Source organism: Protomyctophum parallelum (genome assembly GCF_964188405.1).
Source record: "Protomyctophum parallelum genome assembly, chromosome: 1".
Taxonomy (NCBI): Eukaryota; Metazoa; Chordata; class Actinopteri; order Myctophiformes; family Myctophidae; genus Protomyctophum; species Protomyctophum parallelum.
The window spans coordinates 93,968,668-93,986,375 of record NC_139697.1 but is presented as its reverse complement, the minus strand read 5'-3'; the positions used below and the strand labels follow the sequence as shown (position 1 = coordinate 93,986,375).

The window sequence follows — 17,708 nt, the reverse complement described above, 5'->3', positions numbered from 1 at the left end:
GAGGGACAGGTTGGCAAGCCTTCTGTCTGTCCCGTTAACCCGCTCTGGGCGGGGAAGCATTAAGTTATATACTTTAGCTATTGAAGAATAGCAGATCTACAAGCTCGTAGCGCGGCACCGAGTGCCGCGCTACGAGCTTGTAGATCTGCTATTTTGGGAAAAATCGTGAAAATAGGTGGAGCAAGCGGGCGTTTTTAACTCAAATCTTCAGTTCTGGAGGTCCCTGGAACAAAATACTTTTGCAATGGGGATCCGTGGCCAAATACATCATTTTGGGGGGAAAAAAGTTTGACAACCGCCGACATAGAAACTTTTTTTTTGAATACATTTTGTAGAACGGGCCTCATGCCGGTCTTGGTGGGTTAAACCCAGACTGAGTATGGTAGCCACAGTGGACTGCAGGAATACAAATCATTGGGTGATAATATCAGTTAATAAACTATACAGTAAGTAAGTATCGTTGCCGTGGGAACAAGTGGTTACTGAGCCATGTGGACCATAATAGGTCATCGGCAAGGTTATTGCAAACTAGAAAAAAAGTTAATTAACTGAGATAAAAAATAAAAATGACACAATTGGTGCCTTCCAAGCGCACACAACATACAAACACATTGACATGCCAGATGTAGATTCTTTAAGGGGCGCTAGCCCCTGCTATAAACAGCTTTTGTCCCCATACGTCTCAAGATTTGCCATTGACAATGAATGGAGAAATGACGTACGAAATTAATACTTTGACAACATTTGGAATTTATGAATTTCCCTTCACTTAAGCCACTTAAACCTCTAGTCTATACGTAGCACCAAACCTCCTTGCCAAAAATAGACGATCTACAAGGCACACTACATCTCAGATCCACATTGTACTTTCACTCCTTATTCGAAAACTTTAGTTACAAAACATACATTAACCACTTAAACCCTTTCGGCCATTTGAACATAACCGATCTACAAGATCACAATGTGTCGCGATGCCAGACATTGTGAATCTAACTATCTGCTATTTTCATATCTGTATAATGAGTACTTTTAATTTTGGTACTTTAATTCTGTAGAGTATTCCAATGTAGAGTATTTCTATACATTGCATTAGCCTATTGATACTTTTTAACTTAAGTAAAAATTGTGAGTACATATTTTCCCCACCACTGAAGCTTTAGTGCACTTTTACACTATTTTTGCCGGGATATCTTCAAAATAAAAGGCGCTAGAGTGCCAGCAGATGAGGCATATTTTACTCTGAAAAGCCCCGCCTTCCGTTACCCCCCAAAACCGGGAGGCATAACAAGAGTCCATGCAGTTCATACGAGGTTTCCACTGGACACACACTGGTCTGATGAACCCATTCTGACCTGAGATCAGATTCTAAAAATGTCAGTCGTCTTCGATTTTTCAAAAATAGCAGACCTACAAGCTCATAGCGCGCCACCGAGTGGCGCGCTATGAGCTTGTAGATCTGCTATTTTTCAATAGCTAAAGCATAACATGATGCTAACACCAAAATGGGTTCCCGTTCAGAATTGGTTAATCCTTCACTCGCTGGCCATTTCAGAACAGTGCTTGATTGGATGGAAAAATATATCATATTTTACCGCCGAATAATCGACTATCAAAAATCACGTTTGGTTAATGCCCTAGTGTCCTTAGCATGTAATTATTGTCAATAATGAATAATGAATACATTATCATACATACAGTATACTGATCGACAGTCATCACAAAGTTATCTTACTTCATACTGTGCTCTAATAGATTTCATATGGTTGTGTAATAGATATTGTACACTGACAGTGTACTCTCACCACCTCTTACATTTTTCATACGGTTGTGTAATATAGTTCCCATAGTGAGAGGAGAGGATGACTGGGATAATATGTACTCATAATGACTTGCTGACAACATCACAGCCGCATAGTGTAGAGTACGCGCTTGTGTGCGTGCGGAATGTATGTGCGCGTATACACAGGGGAGGGACTATATGCTCTCATGCAATTACCTTTCCTGTCCTCCTCAAGTCCTCTCTTTCATCTCCTTCCATCACATATGTCATCTCCTCTCCTCCCTCCTTCATCTCTGTTGTGCTTTTTACTTCCTCCCCTCCCCTCCCCTCCCCTCCCCTCCCCTCCCCTCCCCTCCCCTCCCCTCCCCTCCCCTCCCCTCCCCTCCCCTCCCCTCCTCTCCTCTCCTCTCCTCTCCTCTCCCCTCCTCTCCTCTCCTCTCCCCTCCTCTACTCTCCTCTACTCTCCAGGTAATTATCCAGTGCGGGGGCTGCAGAGAGTCAATGGGATATAATTGAGGCTAATCATCCGCCTGTAATTATAATTACAAGCGAATTGAAATAGAAAGAAGAGGGGGGAAAACTAAGAGTTAGCAGCAGGTAACTGCATTATTCTGCTAATTATCAATGTTCTCCCTGTCAGAGAGAGAGAGAGAGAGAGAGAGAGAGAGAGAGAGAGAGAGAGAGAGAGAGAGAGAGAGAGAGAGAGAGAGAGATGGAAGGAGGGAACTCATGCAGATAAGATAAGGAAAGGAAAGGCAGAACAACTGAGAGACAGGAAGATCCATAATGATGATGAGAGAACAAATGTGTGTGTGTGTGTGTGTGTGTGTGTGTGTGTGTGTGTGTGTGTGTGTGTGTGTGTGTGTGTGTGTGTGTGTGTGTGTGCGTGTGCCTGTGCATGTGTGGTAGAGAGAACACTTTCCTTTGTTAACGCTTACAGAGAGAGAGAGAGAGAGAGAGAGAGAGAGAGAGAGAGAGAGATACTCTCTCCCTCTTGAGAGAGTGGAGTGGTTGTCAAGACTTCCAATTCCATATGTAGGCCTTCAGTAGAGGCTGTAATCCAGTGCTGCTGTGAGATCAGACGAAGCTCAGCGAGCATGGACTCTCAAGGTAAACAACAGCCTCACCAATCCAGAGCAGAGACAACAATGAAGACTATAGAGGATAATATCCTCTCTTGCGGTACATATTATGTACCGCAAGGACATATACCAGCAGTCATGCAGTCAAGTTCAGACAACACCGTCCACTCTCCCAGCGTTGCAAACAGAGTTTTTATTTTATTTTATTACATTATGGCACATTTTCTGATTATTCTAATTCGTTGGGATGGACCTGGATTTTCAGACGGTGGTCCGCGGCCAAATACAGATAATTCTGGGGGTCCTTGACATGAAGAAGGTTGAGCACCACTTGACATAGTTCAGGATTTTCAGAAAACTTTTAGGATTTAGAAGACATAGCCTAGATTTTAGAATCTGGTTTCAGTCCTAAATGGGTTAACTCATTCTGGGCAGGAACCCCTTTAGGTGTTTTAAGCATTATGTTATACTTTGGCTATTGAAAAATCGTGAAAATGCAGCACAAATCGTTGAATATATATTCTTTCAGAGCGAACGTTTTTAACTCAAATCTTTTCTTCTGGGTGGTCCCTGAAACAACATATTTTCAGATGGGGGTCGGTGGCCAATTACACATAGTTTTTGGAGTCCTTGACATGAAATATTGAGCACCACTGATATACAAACATAGGTATTTCAGAAAACTCTCAGGATTTAGAAGACATTTTTAAAACGTTGACATCAGGCCAAAATGGGTAAAAAAAAAAGAAAAAGGAGGCGATCGAGGGAGAGTGAATCACTATTGTCACCTCTGCCTGTCCGACGCAGGGTGTGATTAGAGCGCCGACACGGCTCCCGTTGTGCATTTTATTGCTGCAGCCGTTGGCTTTTATTCTGCCAGTGTATTATTTGTGGTAATGGAGTTTACTGTTGCAGACCGCACACGCGCATGCACACACACCCACGCACACACAGTGCTCACAGCTAGTAGTAATGATATGAAAGCCGTTTCTACCAGCTCGCCTTATGCCACACATATTGTTGATGCGGCTTAAATGTGTCAATTTCTATTTCTTTATTTTCTTCTTTATTTCTTTATTTGCCGGAGTCTCTGAAGCAGTGGTTTTCAGTGTGTGTGTGTGTGTACGGGTCATTTGACAATAATCATTAGTGGTCTAAAAAGCAGTGGCCTGCAGTCTGTGGGCCCGTACTTAACACATTGATTGCTACAATGTTCAATTTTCTCAGGCTTGGTGGTGCTGAGCAATTAACATTGGACTTCTGAACTTTTTCGGGGCCCACAGCGAGGGGCCTCTTATAGCGAGAATCACACCGCATAAATCAAAAGAAAGCCCAACTTGACCACTTCAATTTTCTGGAGATATTGACCTTTTTCTAACACTTTTGCCTGCACGCTGCTCGCTTGAAAAAACACCAGAGATATGGAAGGTTGAAGTTGACAGACATTTCAGTTCAGTTCTTTTTTATTTTTTTTGTTCAACAGACCGATATAAAAATGAGCACAAATACTATCCTATACATACCATACACCGAATGAAAGCCCTGAATGTCTACTTTTAGGAGGAAAACAGTACACATTGTACACATATACAGTCTGACAGTAATTGGTCATTGAATTCAGCTTGTGCCCACCAGAGATAACTAAGACTAAGACATGGACCTGAACTGCTCAATAATCACAAAATAAGGCCTATAGCGACATATACATACTATATACCGTATGAAACATAAGACTCTCTGCTTTCATAAGAAAAAATACTTCTACTGTAATAATAATAAAAATCACACCCCTGTGAAGTGAGCAGTGCAATGTTGCACTGCTCACTTCACAACATTGCACTGCTCACTTCACAGGGGTGTGATTTTTATTATTATTACAGTATTAGTTTTTTTCTTATGAAAGCAGAGAGTCTTCTGTTTCATACGGTATATAGTATGTACATGTCGCTATAGGCCTTATTTTGTGAATAATAGTTGGACCTGAACAACTGCATTCAATAGCCTACTGACAAACTGTACATGGGATCAATATTATGTATTTGTTTTCCTCCTAAAAGTAGACATTTAGGGCTTTCATTCAGTGTGTAGTATGTATATGATAATAATTTATTTATGTTTATTTTTATACAGAACGATAGTATAACGGTGAGACGCGTTACTGGATCGGTGAGTTTAGTGGTTGAGGTTGACATGTCTGGACATGTTTGGGCAAAGAAGCACAGGAGAGAGAGATGATCAAATAACTGGCCGCTTTACATGTCTTTTGTTGGACATCGCCATCGCATCTTCACTTTGTTTGGGCAAAGAAGCACGTATAGTAGAGATTAGCGATGGAATGAGCTTCATCCACGGCAGATAAGTAATGACGTATTATCGAGGGACCGCCATGATCAACTAACTGCCTGGCTACGTCTTCACCAGCCAATGCAGCCATCGCTATCCGTTGTGTGATTGTGGATGTAGGCTACATCCACGGTATCGAGAGAGACGCTAAGCCCGGCTGTGATATAGAAAAAATGACTAAAACTCGATGGCTTCCGCAGTTTAGGATGAGACATCTGTATTCGTTATACATTACAAACGGGTCGATGGCGTCCCAGACGCCTTCATTGCGGTCTTATCACTGCAATTATAATGAATAAAAAGGCTACAATCACACAACGGATAGCGATGGCTGCATTGGCTGGTGACGACGTAGCCTCGATCCCAGGCAGTTAGTTGATCATGGCGGTCCCTCGATAATACGTCATTCGTTTCGCATATCTGTCCATGACTCCGTGTGTGTGTTGAAAACGTTATGAAATGGCGATCGTTGAAGATTATTCTTGGTTTATATACTGGCAGAGGGCAAATCGACACGACTGCGTTATATCTTTTTCCGAGAATGAGAGAGCGGTGCAAGGCCATCGCAAGGCGCAGTGGGGCCTGGGGGGGGAACTCAAACTGCCAAAGAAAGCGATCCGAGACGAAGAGACTCCCCCCACAAAGCTTCCTCGGGAGAAACCATGTAGAAACAGGAGGGGAGGGGGAATCGAGTGTATTCACACACACTAGAGCATGGGTACCTCCATTTTAGATCCCCTGACATCTGCGTTGGTCTATGCCGTGCAGGCCGCCTCCATTACGTCGTAATGGATGCCGCCTGCCCGCATAGACCAGACCTCTTTTCAGGAGGGGGGGGCTTTTAACTCCCGGATCACATACCGGACCTTTGTAGAGCCGATCGGTGTTACTTTCTATGTTGTCCGGGCGTGTATAAATATGAAGTACAGTAATCATAAAAAAAAACATAAAACGTATAGATACGTTATGCGCATACCGCGTTCGAGATTAATAAAGCGTATGGATACGTTTCCAGCATTTGATGTGTTAAAACTCCTTCCATGCCACCATCTAGTGGCGGCTAAATTGGCTTTACCTGACACGCTTTTCAGCCATTGCGGACCTTATTTGAGGCGACACCAGTGATCATGTAGCCTACTTCCGGGAACACAGAAGCATTTTAGGGGGCGTACCGTAGATCTAGGCTTGTGGCCAGAAACAACTGAAACGGACCAGCACGGCCGCCTTTTTTTTTTAATTTATTGATCTCCAAAAACATGGATGTTTTCTATGATCACCCCGATCTGAGCCCAATTCCAATACAAAGAGTGTATTGGGATTGTGTCCAGCCCGTTGCTTCCCGACAAATAACGCAGACTACGTATTTTGGCGGAGAAAAGGTGAAGTTGGGTAGCACTGGTCTAAAGCAGTGACTCTCAAATGGAGTGCAGAGGCATGTCCAACGTTTGTCCAACGTTTTCGTCGACTAAAACTATGACGAAAGAATGTCGTAGACTACTGATGCTGACTGCTAAGCTATGATGACTAAAACTAAGACTAAATATACTGACAATTTTGTCAACAAATAAAAACTAGACTAAAATGTTAGGAAGGGACTAGTGGACAAGCGATCCAGTATAGTACACTAAAATGTGACTACAACTAAATTAAAACTATTCAAGAGTCTAATTACTAAAATAAAATCTGAATTTGCTGCCAAAAACAACACTGCTATCGACCTTTCTTCATTATTCATCATTACTGAGGCAAAGTACGTACCCTTTTTAAACTACTTTAAAATTACATCCATTGCAGGGCAGAAGGTGGATGGTGAGGGAGGGTTGCTTATCTTGAATTTAACATTTAGGGCCCTATTTTTGTGAGTGCCTAAACCCTAATCCTTAAAGCCTATCTACAGGTTCACAACGTGTCGATGCAGATCGGCGTTCCGCGTTGTGGGACATTACGAGGAGTGCGGGGTTTTGGGAAGCAGCTGGTTTGGAGAGTTGAAACATAAATAATGTGTGCAGAGCAGACAAAATGAGACCTGCACTCTCCCTGGGGTTCAAGGGTCCGTAGTCTGTCATACGGCTGCGTTGCCGCGTTGCTTGCGAGACGGAAATAATCAATCTACAAGTTCACAGCACGTAGATGTTTGCATGCGACCCAAACTAGTGAAACTAGCAGATCTTGTGAGCTTGTAGTATAGAATAATTAAGCAATATTACACGAGAGGTCCCAGTGAATTGAAACTAGATCTTTGAAGTGAAGTGAATTGAAACTAGATATTTTTCTTCAAAAATAAATAAATAATAAAAATAAGTCTATAGGCTACGTGGCTCAGCGTCACAAGAGTTTGTAGGAGAACAATCGCATTGTAAATTCTGTCAGGGTAGTTGAGAGCGGCATCCTCTATCTATGCAAATCAAGAGCTCTTTGTATTGCGTGGCCCACTATACTATATTATACTATACTATACTATACGGTACAATGAGACGAGCGTGTGGGTGTCTCTTCTTATATCAGCTCACTTTCTGCAGGGGAAATGAAGTGAGGAGTTGAGACGCGGCACAGACATGCAGCCAAACAGCACACTTATATTATAATAACATACACAAAGAGGAGACTGCAAAAAGGAGGAGTGCTTTTGACTTCCACTGGCTGATGACTGTATGTATGTTTATTGTTTACGCCAGTACTGCTCAATTTTGAGGTGCTTTTAATCTAGAGTACAGTATGTGTCTTTCCACGACTTCTCACGTTGCACATGTGTGACCAAACTTGACACACAGTAAGTCATTAGAGTTTTTTCATCATGTCATATGAAAGCAGGGAATCGTAGCTTCAAATTGACATATTGGTTGTTCAGTTTGACCCACCAGTTTTGGAGATATGGCTTATAGAGTAATGTCTGGCAGAAAACAGCGAGTTGAGAAAACAGGCTTGAAAGGTTCACTTCTGTGGTCTCTAACATTACACCTAGCTACATGTTCAAGCATTTATTTCGTATTTGCGTGTCGATTTCAGCTCTGACATTTATTTCAGACATGCTCTAGTATGTGAAGAGTCTGCCAGTGCTATTAACTCATTTTATCTCATCTAAATCAGTTTTTCTCCTCTCCTGAACAGTTAGTCTTGCCGCCATGACTGTCTCGGTATCAAAAAGAGTCACAGTTGACTATTTGACAGCTTTAGTTTCTACGTTACTGTGTAGATTTAGACTATTACAAAAAAAGAAAACAGCAGCAACAACCCACCACATCGCGCCACATTGTCTGTCTGATGGTGCAGACGATCAGAAATCAGCAGAGAGTGATCGACGTTTGCGCTACTCTATGCCGAATTGAAGTGGACTTTTTTTTCCTCCCTGGAAATAAAAACGTCTGGGTTTCCGAGGCTACTCATAGCCTACTGTAGGGAACCTAACCAGTCACCTGCAGACCTATACCTAACCAATAGGGGGTGACAATGGACATATTAAACTCTATGCACACAGAATGGCTCTTCCTACTTCCTTCACAGGTGTTACCGATGATACTAATTAAGTCTCTGTTTAGTTTACAGTGGTTCTCAAACTTTTTTAATTGCAAGGACCCCCATAACTCCCTCTAAGTTACAGACCCGAACGGGGCCATTTGGAACCCCCTCTCAAGGACTCAGCGTGTTTCCAGCGAGCCAACATTGCACACCGGCAGCACCCTGACTCTGTTTGACCAGAATGGAACAGAGCCTTCGTTAGTATCATCGGTAAGTAGGGGCCCAAGTTCTCTCCAAAATGGCGTGTGTGCACATAGAGCCCATTGCAGACTGACACGGAGCCGCATGTTCCTGTCACTCCCTGTCTCTCTGTCTCCTTGTTTCCTGTCAGTCTCCACTGCAATCCAATCGAATTTAAATAAAGGCAGAACAGGACAATCTAATCTACAAAGTAACTGAAGTTTTCAATTAATAATGAGTAAAAAAAAGTACAATATTTACCTCTGAGATGTAGTGGAGTAGACATTATAAGGCACTGGCAAATGTACATACTCAAGTTAAATAAAAGTACCTCAAAATGTTGTACTTAAGTACAGCACTTAAAAGTAAAAGTAAAATGAGTTACTATACTGGCTGGACCAGCATGTGACGTCACGTGGCACCGTCACGTCTCTCTGCACTTTAAGAATCCCCCCCTTGGGCGCTCTGATCAGGAGCATCAAGTGGACCCGGCACACCTTTTATATCTTTTTACATTCCGTCTCCCTGGCATTTATTTTAATAAAGCCCTGCAACGGTAGAGCTGTGAAACTGACGACGGGGGGGGGGGGGGGGGGGGGAGAGAGAGATAGAGAGAGAGAGAGAGAGAGAGAGAGAGAGAGAGAGGCAGCCACTCACCGAATTAACTGCATTTAAAGGTCAAGGCGTGTTAGCTTCACGGTTTGCACTTTGGAGAAATGGCAGATTTGGTTCAGTGCGTGCACACGGAAACGTGTAACACACACGCAGGCACGCACAGACGCACGCACGCACACACATTTAGATACGGGCCCATTCACATCTGAATATGTTCCAAGGTAAGGAGAGAAGATAAAAGGTTAAAAAGGTTCATTTTGCAAGTTAAAGGGAACCCCGTGCATGGATCTCATTCAACCCAGGTCTTTGTGCCTGTTCTCTCGGTATAAGACCAGTTTTAGGGATGAATATGGAAGTACTTTCCTTCACCCATTTAGATTAGACCTGTGGCCCATTCTACACATCCTGTACTTGGTGCCTCGGTACTCAACCTGTTTCGTGCCACGGAGATTAAGCTTGGTTGCTAAAAGTTGCACGTTGAGCAATTTGATATGTAACCATACCAATAATATCAAATTTTCATCATGCTTTAAGTAGCATGTGACATGTCAAACTAGGGGGTTTTCATGATGCTAAATCCATTCCAAGCATTATTTTTGCAAAAAAAAAAAAAACACTCCTTGGCAATGCTGGGAATGGATTCAGCATCATGGAAACCCCCTAGTTTGACATGTCACATGCTACTTAAAGCATGATGACATTTTGATGTTTTTGCCTTATACAGGATGTCAATGGTCACATGTACTTTATACCTCATACTTTAAATGCTTAGTATGAGGTATAAAATACAGCAGCCTTGTGTTCGAACATAAGACCCCCCATCGTACACTGTACTAACGGCGGTGTTACTCACCCGTGACGCGCAGTCTGTCCGTCCCCACCACCACCTCAGACTGGTCGGCAGAGAACAAGAGTTTCCCTGATTTGGTCTTCACCTCGAACCTCTTCCCCTTGGCCACGAACCCACCGGAGCCTGCAACACAAAACCACAGTGACCACTTGAACCCCATGCAGCATGCCTAGAAAGAGTAGTGGTTCTCCCAAACCTTTTCATGGAAAGGATCCCCAAATTGACACCAATTATCCCTCGAAACCCCCATTTGAAAGCAGCATGCCAGGGACCCCCATAAGAGAATATTTGTACGGCTCTAGTGGTGATTCTCAGCCCGTTTAATTTCAAGGACCCCCAGTTTGACATGCATTAGGCTAAACGGATCCCCATTTAATGGCATTTATATCTCTGGGACCCCCAATTTATATTGTAAAATCAATGTCAATTTAACTCTGAGAGTGTACAAATGGTACAAATTATGCACAAATGATGTACAACTACCCTTTAGCTGGGGACCACCTGAAACTCCCTCAACGACCCCTGGGGGTCCCTGGACCCCACTTTGGGAACAACTGCTATAGAGCACCGAAGTCCAGACGTCACTCACTCACTCACCCCCTGGTTCCAAGGGGTTCACGGAACCCACGGAACCGACGACAATCAGTCACTATTTGATACAGTCTGCTTCTGGCCAACAATTAACTAAACTAATTTGGCAGCAGTAACATTCGTGTTTTCTCTCAGTCAGTCGATTCTTCATATCCAAATTAGTGAAACCGCCGGGATGATTTGTATATTTTTTCAAACACAGTTCTTATATGAGGCGATCTAAGATCGCCCCCATGGGGATTATAATTGAAATGAAAAAGTAAATGAACCCGAGCCCTCTAGCAATATCGACGTCAGACTTCGGTGCTCTGTTCGAATACCAACAAACTCACATGGGGCTGTACGCCCCAGGCGTACAGCCGGCGGAACTGCTCATGCTGCTATTCCTAAACGTAACCTAAGCAAACTAAGCTTGAAAAGGTTAAACCTAACCTTATTCCTAACCTTAACCTCAGTAAAACGGTGCCAAAACTTTATGTCCTTACCCGCCCAGTATTCATATTATGGAATATCAGATCCGCAAGGTCCAATTGTTCAGGACAATATATGTATACATTATAGTGAAATGGCTAAACTACAAGCTTGCAATGTGCACTGTGAGAGCGGTGTGAACCAGGGCTCAAGTGTCATGATAATCGGAATAAGACTTTACACTAGCAACACTGAAAGCATTACGTATTTATGGCAATGTTTCAGGTAATACAATTTGTGTAAAGCCCAGTCAAATACCCATTGACGTAAATGGAATAAACGTTTATTTTCTTTTTGCAACCAGCTGGAGGGGGAAATAATGACACCTTCTGAGTGTTTTGGGTATGGAGTCATACTGCAATGGTGTATACACTATATGATTCAACATTTTTGTCAACATATTAAATGGTACATTTGGTATAAGATTGTTTGTATTACACAACACTTTTTTCAGACCCGTTTCTTTTCCTCCATCCAATCTCGTCCCTGACAAATATCATATATTAAAAAACTACTACTACTAAGACTACAATAATAATAAAAATTAATCTAAACTAAGTCTCAAAAAAGGAAAAAAAATAAAGAAAAATTACTTGAAATTGAAACCAAACAGTCAAAAGGAAATAAATGAAAGAAAAACACAAATAGTCTTGCTTCCTCTCCTCCAAACTCCTCTCCTCTCCTCTCCTCTCCTCTCCTCTCCTCTCCTCTCCTCTCCTCTCCCCTCCCCTCCCCTCCCCTCCCCTCCCCTCCCCTCCCCTCCCCTCACCTCTCCTCTCCCCTCCCCTCCCCTCCCCTCCCCTCCCCTCCCCTCCCCTCCCCTCCCCTCTCCTCTCCTCTCCTCTCCTCTCCTCTCCTCTCCTCTCCTCTCCTCTCCTCTCCTCCCCCAGACTCAGTCAGTGTGTTAGGGGATGTGAATGATTGTTTGTGGTTGTGTGGGTGATGTTTACACAGAGTGATTTTCCGTTCTGGTGAAGTGGGCTTTGACGACAGCTCCATTACAGAATGGACAGGCGGGGACAGAGAGAGAGAGAGAGAGAGAGAGAGAGAGAGAGAGAGAGAAGAGAGAAGAGAGAGAGAGACGTTCTTTCAGTGAGACTCAGCACTGATGCAAGTGCAGTGAAACGTAGCGACACGGCGCTACTTTGCGGCGGTGGAACGAGTCACTGACTCCAATCAGTTACAGTCGTCACGCGCAGACGATTGGGTCGCGACCCCTTCAGCGCCACTTGTCAACATCGCGGCAGGACGGTCCCGTACTTCTCACTTCTGTAGAACTCCACCACACCATCCCAAATGGAGTTTGTGGGAAGCATGATAAGCCCGTCAAGCCATGTCGAGGTCACAGTGGGCTTGGACGACTAAAATGTGTTTTGGCAGGCCGCAATGGCGTTGAAATACTCGGCTGCAGTGTGCCCGGAAAAGACTGGTCTACAAGTTGCTACAAGGTCGTAGACCGGCTATTTTCGGAGAGCGACGCCCGCACACGGCCAAAACGTAAAATGGCGTGTCTTTCAGTTCTACTGGACCTCTTCTCCACTAGTCCCTCGCAAACATTTTAGTCTAATGTTCTATTCGGCGACAAAATTGTCAATATATTTAGTCATAGTTTTAGTCGCCATAGTTTTGCTTCGTTTTTATTGAAAAAGGATAGTTTCCAACACAGCCTTCAAGGTGCCTGTTGGAAAAAAAGGACGTGGGTCCTTGAGGGAGTTCCAGGGGACCCCCAGCTAAATGATAGTTATAGGAACCAAATGGACCCTAATGGGTCTGTAACTCTGATTGTGTACAAATGGAACCAAATGGACCCTACACTCTCAGAGTTAAATTAACACTGATTTTACAATATAAATTGGGGGTACCCAGACACTGCATGGGCCTACTGTACCTGTGACCAGTGAAAACAAAGGATGGTGCAGTGACGTCACTGTGTCATGGGCCTACCTGTGACCAGTGACGTCAGCACCTTGTTGTTGCTGTCCACCACGCTGACCGACACGTTCCTGGACGACTGCAGGTACAGAGGACGACCCTGCAGAGAGAGAGAGAGAGAGAGAGAGAGAGAGAGAGAGAGAGAGAGAGAGAGAGAGAGAGAGAGAGAGAGAGAGAGAGAGAGAGAGAATTAGGCCGTTCATTATTAGCATTAGGAAAAGAACACTAACATTTTGGTTACACCTTAAATCAAGCCCCCAAACACAGCCTGGGATTCCAGGCCCTGCAATCCCAGGAGATGAAACCCCAAAAGAGCCTCTTTTGCCAATTAGTCCTTGGACTTATTGATCACTCACAACCCAACAACCGTGCCCAGCCTCAACCTCAGACCAGCACTGCTTCAAAACCACTAATTAGAGTCAACCAAATTAGTAAACTAATAAAAGACACATATCTGGAACTGGACTAATCAAACCAAAAACTTGAAACAAACTTAATTGCTATCTGGCCCTAAAACATGAATATAAACTGGCCGAGTATCTGTTTTCGGTCAAAGATAAAAAGCAAAGACAGAGCTTGACCAAATACAGAGTGAGTGACCACAGTCTGGCCACAGAGAAAGAAGTCCTATCCACCTCCAGAACAGAGTGTGTCTGGTCATTGTACCTCAGCTGAGGTAGAGACTGAGACACACTTCCTATTAAAATACAATAAATATGATAATATAAGAGCAGGATATTTTAGGAAATTTGAGTTGTTGGTCCCACATTTTAAGGATCTAGATGTGAGAGACAGTCACAGAGAGAGAGACAGAGAGACAGAGAGAGAGAGAGAGAGAGAGAGAGAGAGAGAGAGAGAGAGATAACTTTACTTACATTGTTTGCTTACATAGGCTTACTTTCAAAATCTTGAAATATGTGACCGTTTCTGACCGAGGCTAAGTCATTGAATTTTTCGTTTTATCTTTTCATGTCATATGAAAGCAGGTAATGATAGCTTCAAATTGACATAGTGGTTGTTCAGTTTGACCCACCAGTTTTGGAGATATGGCTTATAGAGTAATGTCTTGCAGAAAACAGTGAGTTGAGAAAACAGCCTTGAAAGGTTCACTTCTGTGGTCTCTAACATTACACCTATAGCTACATGTTTCACTTTATTACTGCCACTAGGTGGCAGCATAAGCACACCCGTCCGCTCTAACTCTACTATCCTTGTTTCATTTCCGGGTTATTAAGGGAGGTGGGGGCTTTTGTTGTGAGCACAGTGACATCTCGCATTAGCTTGATGACCACAAGGTCATGGGTTCGATCCCGGGCAGCGCCAACTCAGCGTATGATTAGCACGGCTTGGGTGCGGCAAGTCGTGCGGGAAGTACTGGGAGCTGATGTGTGGGTGTGGCGATCCACCTCAGCAATCCATCTCCCAGGGGTTTCGTCACGTTTAGACACAATTGTCAGCATATTTAGTCACAGTTGTAGTCGTCATTTATTTTTTATTTCGTTTTTTTATTTCGTTTTTATTTCGTCAGTGAAAAAAAAGTAGTCAGAGTTTTTTCGTCACAATTTCAGTCGACGACATGAACACTGCTCCATCATAATCCCATTATGAATTCATCCACAGAACCTCAGCATAACAAGGCATTAGTCCCATTATGAATTCATCCACAGAACCTCAGCATAACAAGGCATTAATCCCATTATGAATTCATCCACAGAACCTCAGCATAACGAGGCATTAATCCCATTATGAATTCATCCACAGAACCTCAGCATAACAAGGCATTAATCCCATTATGAATTCATCCACAGAACCTCAGCATAACAAGGCATTAATCCCATTATGAATTCATCCACAGAACCTCAGCATAACAAGGCATTAATCCCATTATGAATTCATCCACAGAACCTCAGCATAACGAGGCATTAGTCCCATTATGAATTCATCCACAGAACCTCAGCATAACAAGGCATTAATCCCATTATGAATTCATCCACAGAACCTCAGCATAACAAGGCATTAGTCTGTCTGTTCAGTGCAGAGTTCACCGTCATCCATTGCACTGTTCATTGTTGTTGCCACTCATAACGTTATTATGCATTCATACATTCATCTTGTTGCAGACAGCTCTTTCCCCTGTGTGTGTGCATGCGTGCGTGCGCGCGCGCGTGCGTGCATGCGTGTGCGGGTGTGTGAGTGTGCATGTGTGTGTGTGTGTGTGTATGCGTGTGTAACTCCACTGAGTTACCACCACTGGCGTCTATCACTGACCCTTCATGAGGTCATGAGAGGATGTCTGATGTTGGTCTTTCTCATTCCTATTGTTTCAAGCTGTGAGCCGTCCTGTGGCACGCAGCCTCAATCGGCAGGTTTTGTTAGCGCAGTGGTTCCCAAACTGACACTATAATTAGCCCGTGGACCCCCATTTAATGGCATTTCTATCTCTGGGACCCCCAATTTATAACTGTAAAATCACTGTTAATTCAACTCTGATTTAATCTGAGAGTTAATTTGTACACTCTCAGAGTTACAGACCCATAAGGGTCCATTTGGTTCCATTTGCACACTCTCAGAGTTACAGACCCAAAAGGGTCCATTTGGTTCCAAACTATCCTTTAGCTGGGGACCCCCTGGAAAAAAATATGATGATGATGATCTCATACACTATGTGATAATTGTGTATCTTGGGGTATACCTTACGGCAGTGGTTCCCAAAGTGGGGTCCGGGGACCCCCAGGGGTCCTTGAGGGAGTTCCAGGGGATCCCCAGCTACATGGTAGTTTGGAACCAAATGGACCCTTATGGGTCTGTAACTCTGTGGGTGTACAAATGAAACCAAATGGACCCTTATGGGTAGGGCTGGGCGATATGACGATATATATCGTATTTTCGATAGAAAATGTCTATCACGAAAAAAAAGCTATATCGCTTATATCGCCGTTTCGCTTTACGGCAGTATTTTACGTCACAGCGCTTATATACGGCATGCCCAGCAGCCCACCGCGCGCACTGAAAACAGTGAGCCAACACCTTTCGGATGTCTTCTCTATTATATACTCTAAGGCCAACACGACCACAACACAAGCCGAGGTGGTGCTTGCACCTAAAAGAGGGAGATGATGATGATGGCTGACGAGATTCAGAGCGGTGTAAGGGGCACGTTCGGAAATACCACACCGGAGCGAACTCATCTATCAGTTTGCATTGCACAGTGCGCCTAGTGCGCTATTTCCGAACGCGCCCTAAAGTAACCGGTCATTCACTGTTATAAATGCAGGTTTCATGTTGGGTCAAATTGATAAATTGCGTGAGCCACGCATGTTTTACACAGTTGAACAATAAGCTTGTCCGTCGTCGGGTGCACTGCAAACTTCTTCCAAGACGAAGACGTTCCTCTTACCTGTGCAGTCCTCCTGCTGCGTCACGCGTGTCTGTCTTGTTTTATTGTTCCAAATAAATTATTCCATTTGAAAAGTCCTTAATTCAGCAACAGCTTACAACAACAACACAAGACGCTGACTTTGTTGTGATCATCAAAAAAAAAGGAAAAGAAAAAGCCCCACTCGTCCCAGACTCCCATATACGCACAGCTGTGGGCATGGAGAGTTGACGACAAGATCGCGTTCTCTCTCACTCTCTCTCACTCCGCCTGTAGTCAATTAAACATCGTTAAGCTGCCCAACGTCTTTAACAAACTAAACTATAACTACAACAGAACATGTTGATTCCCTATACAGAGCTTAAATGAACTGAAACAACTGTAGTGACAAACTGTGACATGAGATATTTATTTTTTCCTTAAGCCAATTTAATGCAGACACAGGCCTGTACTTCTGTGTCTGAATGGCAACGTCTTATTTCTTTCTTTTTTCTTTTTAATTGTCATAATAATAATAATTATTAATAATACTAATAAAACTTTATTTGTATAGCACCTTTCATGACATGAAATGCAGCTCTCAAAGTGCTTTACAGAGCAATGGAGAAAAAAAGAAAAGCAAGGCAACGACATTAAAAAACAAGCAGTGATGCAATACAGTGAGGACATGAATAACAAAAAATAAAAGATCAATTAAAAGCAATGTTGTAGAAGTGGGTCTTGAGCTGTGCTTTAAAAATGTCTACAGAGGCTGAACAATTGAGTTCAGCCTCTAATTATTATTATATACATTTTATTTTGTAATATTTTTGTACTTGCTTTGGGCCTGTCTGTGCATGGGAAGGGCATCAGTATTATATTCATATAAGTAGACTGGATAATGTGAATTTAATTGTTTTTTGAGTGGTGCAACCATTATAGACAGCTATGTGTGTCCCTGTCCCTGTATCCGAGCACGGAAATAGCATAACT

General features: G+C 43.3%; 1 protein-coding gene across 4 annotated transcripts in view; it reads right to left on the bottom strand.

Annotated features, from left to right (window-relative positions):
* The window catches only part of sgcd (sarcoglycan, delta (dystrophin-associated glycoprotein)), a 137,697-nt gene that overhangs the window by 33,316 nt on the left and 86,673 nt on the right, over positions 1–17,708 (bottom strand). For all 4 annotated transcript variants that reach the window (XR_014569634.1, XR_014569635.1, XM_083771164.1 and 1 more), the window contains exons 4-5: positions 13,373–13,460; positions 10,370–10,489 (exon numbers count right to left, since the gene is read on the bottom strand). Coding sequence is in view for 2 of the 4 variants with exons in the window: in XM_083771164.1 (XP_083627290.1) it covers positions 10,370–10,489; positions 13,373–13,460 (208 nt within the window). In the remaining 2 variants the exon portion in view is untranslated. The remainder of the gene's footprint in view (positions 1–10,369; positions 10,490–13,372; positions 13,461–17,708) is intronic.